The sequence below is a fragment of the Hipposideros armiger genome, unplaced genomic scaffold (assembly GCF_001890085.2).
Source record: "Hipposideros armiger isolate ML-2016 unplaced genomic scaffold, ASM189008v1 scaffold_988, whole genome shotgun sequence".
NCBI classification, from domain to species: Eukaryota; Metazoa; Chordata; class Mammalia; order Chiroptera; family Hipposideridae; genus Hipposideros; species Hipposideros armiger.
The window spans coordinates 617,322-620,605 of record NW_017732338.1 but is presented as its reverse complement, the minus strand read 5'-3'; the positions used below and the strand labels follow the sequence as shown (position 1 = coordinate 620,605).

Here is a 3,284-nt window from a genome sequence, read left to right as displayed (position 1 = left end):
CGTTCCGCACGCGGCGGTAGGAGGGAGGGTGCACGTGCAGGAGGCGCAATTCTTTCCACCAGGGGCCGGAAAAGGAATTTTCATTCGGCGATGGCTGCAGGGTGACGCCTCGGGCCACCCCGTGTCCCCGCCCGCTGCCCAGGCTGAAAGCCGCGGGGACACTCGGTGCGGCCGGGATGGGCCCGCGAGCCGGGCGCACGCTGCTGCGGGTGCTCCGGGCGCTGGCGGTGCTGGGGGTGCTGGGGGTGCGGACCGCAGCCGCGCAGGGCCCAGCGCGTGAGTGAGGGCGGGGGCGCGCGGGGACCGGGCGGGGGCGCGGGGGTGGCACCGGGCCCGGAGCGAAATGAGCTATCGTCAACGCGGGGTGCCGAGTTGGGAGGGGCTGCTGGCCCTCGGGGAGGGGCCGGCCGGGGGCGCGGGTGGGTTACGCGGCTGCCGCCCCGGGCCTGCCCCCGCCGGCCTCGCTCTGCGCAGCAGCGCTCCCCGCTCCCTGACCTGACGCTTCTAAATGTCACTCTTCCCGGTTCTCCTGGAGGCCGAGCTTGGCTGTCGGGTCCTTGGACTCGGGTCTCGGGCTTGTTGTCTCTACTGCGGGTTGTGTCGTGTTTCCCGTCCACTCCCCCCACCAGGAAGTCTCCACGCAGGGCCCCTGCGTCCCGAGCGCCCCTCGGCCTTTCCACACCGGGCGCCGTTTGGGCTGGGGGAGCGCGCGGGTGTCCCCCTCAGAGTACCTTGCACTGGGGAGAGTTTCCGGGATGCGGGAGGGGGTGTGTAAGGACGGAGGCTGGGATCTGAACCCCACCCCTGTCGGGGATCCCTGGGCTGGGCACCGCGGGGCTGGGGGCCCCTGAGAGGGATCGGTCCGGGCCTCTGGTTGGCCTCCGCGCCACTATTCAGCTGGAAAAATAACTCACTGTTGTTTCTGAACTGGAAGTACAGTTCTGGCTTTTGGGCGGCATTGTTGACCTGTGATGTTAACAGCACTGTAATTAACTGGCCTTTACTGAAGGGCTCCAAAGAGATGACAACTGACACCCAAGTAATGACCTCAGTTTTAGCTCTCTTTCCTATCTGTGATCTTACTGACTCTGCCCTTGGGAGGTAGGAGACGTTCATGTGTTGATTTTCCTGGCCCTTGGGGGATAAGTGACTTTTCCAGGTGACAGAGACCTGGACAATCTGGTTTTCTCCTGCAGAGCTAGCGCCAGTAATCTTCCTAACCTTAGCTGACAGGGGCTTCCCACTCGGGGCGCAGGCTCAGTGTTTTACAGAGTGATCACGCAGCCTCAAGGCAACACCTGGAGGGCAGGCAGGACGCGCGTCACTTTTACAGGTGACAAGAATGAGGTGGTTTGCTCCCTGGTGATGTTGTTCAGTGTCACCCTGGGCTTCTGCGGCGGAGCCCACCCACGTCCCCACTTCATAGCCGCCAGTGTTAAATGTCACGCGGCATTAGAGGTTGAATCCGCGAATCAGATTTTGGATGGAAGAATTCCTTGTTCTCCCGGCACCATTGTGCGTTCTGGTGGAGAGGTGACCATCAGCAAAGGAACAAAAGGATGGAGAGCGTCAGATGACGGGGGTGCTGTGAAGACACATGGAGTACAGGTCAGGACAGGCCACTGTCGCAGGCTGGCCTTTGAGCAGAGACCTGAAGGAAATAGGGTGACGCTGTCTGCGAGCCGCGCTGCCGGGACAAGCCGAGGGCCCCGGCCAGTGGCTGAAGCCTCAGCACTGATGACGTGTGGACCGTCGTGTGCGGTGCCGGATGTTTAGCAGCATCCCTGTCCTTCACTCACTAGATGCCATGGCCCTTCCACGGGCGTGACAAACACAGATACCTCCATTCTTGCCAATGTTCCCTGACCCGGTTTAAGAATTCCCGGTTAAGACTCCATGCGCTGAAGAAAGGGCAGGGACGCGGGTGCCCCGAGAGTGCGGAGCCCGGAGGCCAAGAATCAGTGACGGTGAAGAACCGGCTCCACAGGCCAGTCTCCAGGGCCTCGCATGGGTGGTGTGGATCCTGGCCGAGGAGTGACATGAGCTGTCACAGCTTTTAGCAAGACTGCTCTGGAAAGCAGGGCGGGGGACCTGCAAAACAGGGAAGTGGCACAGTAGTCCTGGCACCGGGCGGGGAGCCCAGCGGTGGGGGGCGGGGGAGCTTTTCTGGGTGTTTTAAAGGACCTGCTGAAGGACATGTGCACACTGTGGAGTCACAGGTGACAAAGAGGAGTCACAGGTGACACTGTCCTTTAGTTCATGGGCCTGAGTGCCAGGTGATCAGTGATGCCATCTCTGAGATGGTGAAGGCAGAAGAAAGACCATTTGGGGGCAAGTCAGGGCAGTTTGGGCCTTGTTAAGTCTGAGAGTCCCATCAGCCATCTAACTGAGGGTGTCATGTAAGAGCTGTCACTCTGTTCATCCAACGAGTCTGCATTCAGCACGTCCTCCCTGCGGTGCTGTGCCCGGCACTGCAGCCCATCACTGGACCCCCCCACTCTAACTGAGGGGCCGCTGGGGAAACACACGGGCCTGGAGGTCTGTCTGGTGGTTTTTGGCTTCCTGGGGCTCTTTCTGTATTTGCTCTGGGGCTGTTTGGATGCGGAAGCTGCCCTGAGCTATTGGTCAGCAGGCCTTCCAGAATTTAACAACCCACATGGACACAGGAAAGGGTTTAGAGAGGGAAACAGTGAAAACCCAAGGGCAAATTTCTTGGTTCTAATGAGCTCTGAGCACCAGCTTCCTGAGCTCAGGGCCATAGCTGGACACACTGCGTTTTCTAGGGCGCGCTGGCTGCAGGGAGCCTGCCCTAATCGGGGGAGTCCTGGGCAGTGAGGGGTGGCAGCCACACGTGGCAGACAGAGGGCACAGGGGGAGAGCAGACAGGACGGTGACGTGGACATGAGGCAGGCACTGGCCTCACTGCCCAGGCTGCGCCAGGAGCTGCAGGTCGGAGCTGGTTCAGAAGGCGCGGGGCCTGCCTGTCCCCTGGGACCCATGAAGGCCTGTTGTCCCCCCAGGGTCACACTCTCTGCGCTATCTCTTCATGGGCGCCTCAAAGCCGGACCTCGGGCTGCCCCTGTTTGAGGCCTTGGGGTATGTGGACGACCAGCTGTTTGTGTCCTACGATCACGAGAGTCGCCGAGCGGAGCCCCGGGCCCCGTGGCTCTGGGGCAGGGCCGCCAGCCCACCACTGTGGCTGCCGCTGAGCCAGAGTCTGAAAGGGTGGGACCACATGTTCACGGTGGACTTCGGGACCATCATGGACAACTGCAATCACCTGA

The 3,284-nt window shown here is 61.5% G+C and overlaps 1 protein-coding gene across 1 annotated transcript in view; it reads left to right on the top strand.

Moving 5' to 3' along the window:
* Positions 1-29: 29 nt before the first annotated feature.
* Positions 30-3,284, top strand: part of HFE (homeostatic iron regulator) — a 7,952-nt gene continuing 4,697 nt past the window's right edge. The window contains exons 1-2 of the mRNA XM_019631296.1: positions 30-276; positions 3,021-3,279. Coding sequence (XP_019486841.1) covers positions 177-276; positions 3,021-3,279 — 359 coding nt within the window. The 5' untranslated portion in view covers positions 30-176. The remainder of the gene's footprint in view (positions 277-3,020; positions 3,280-3,284) is intronic.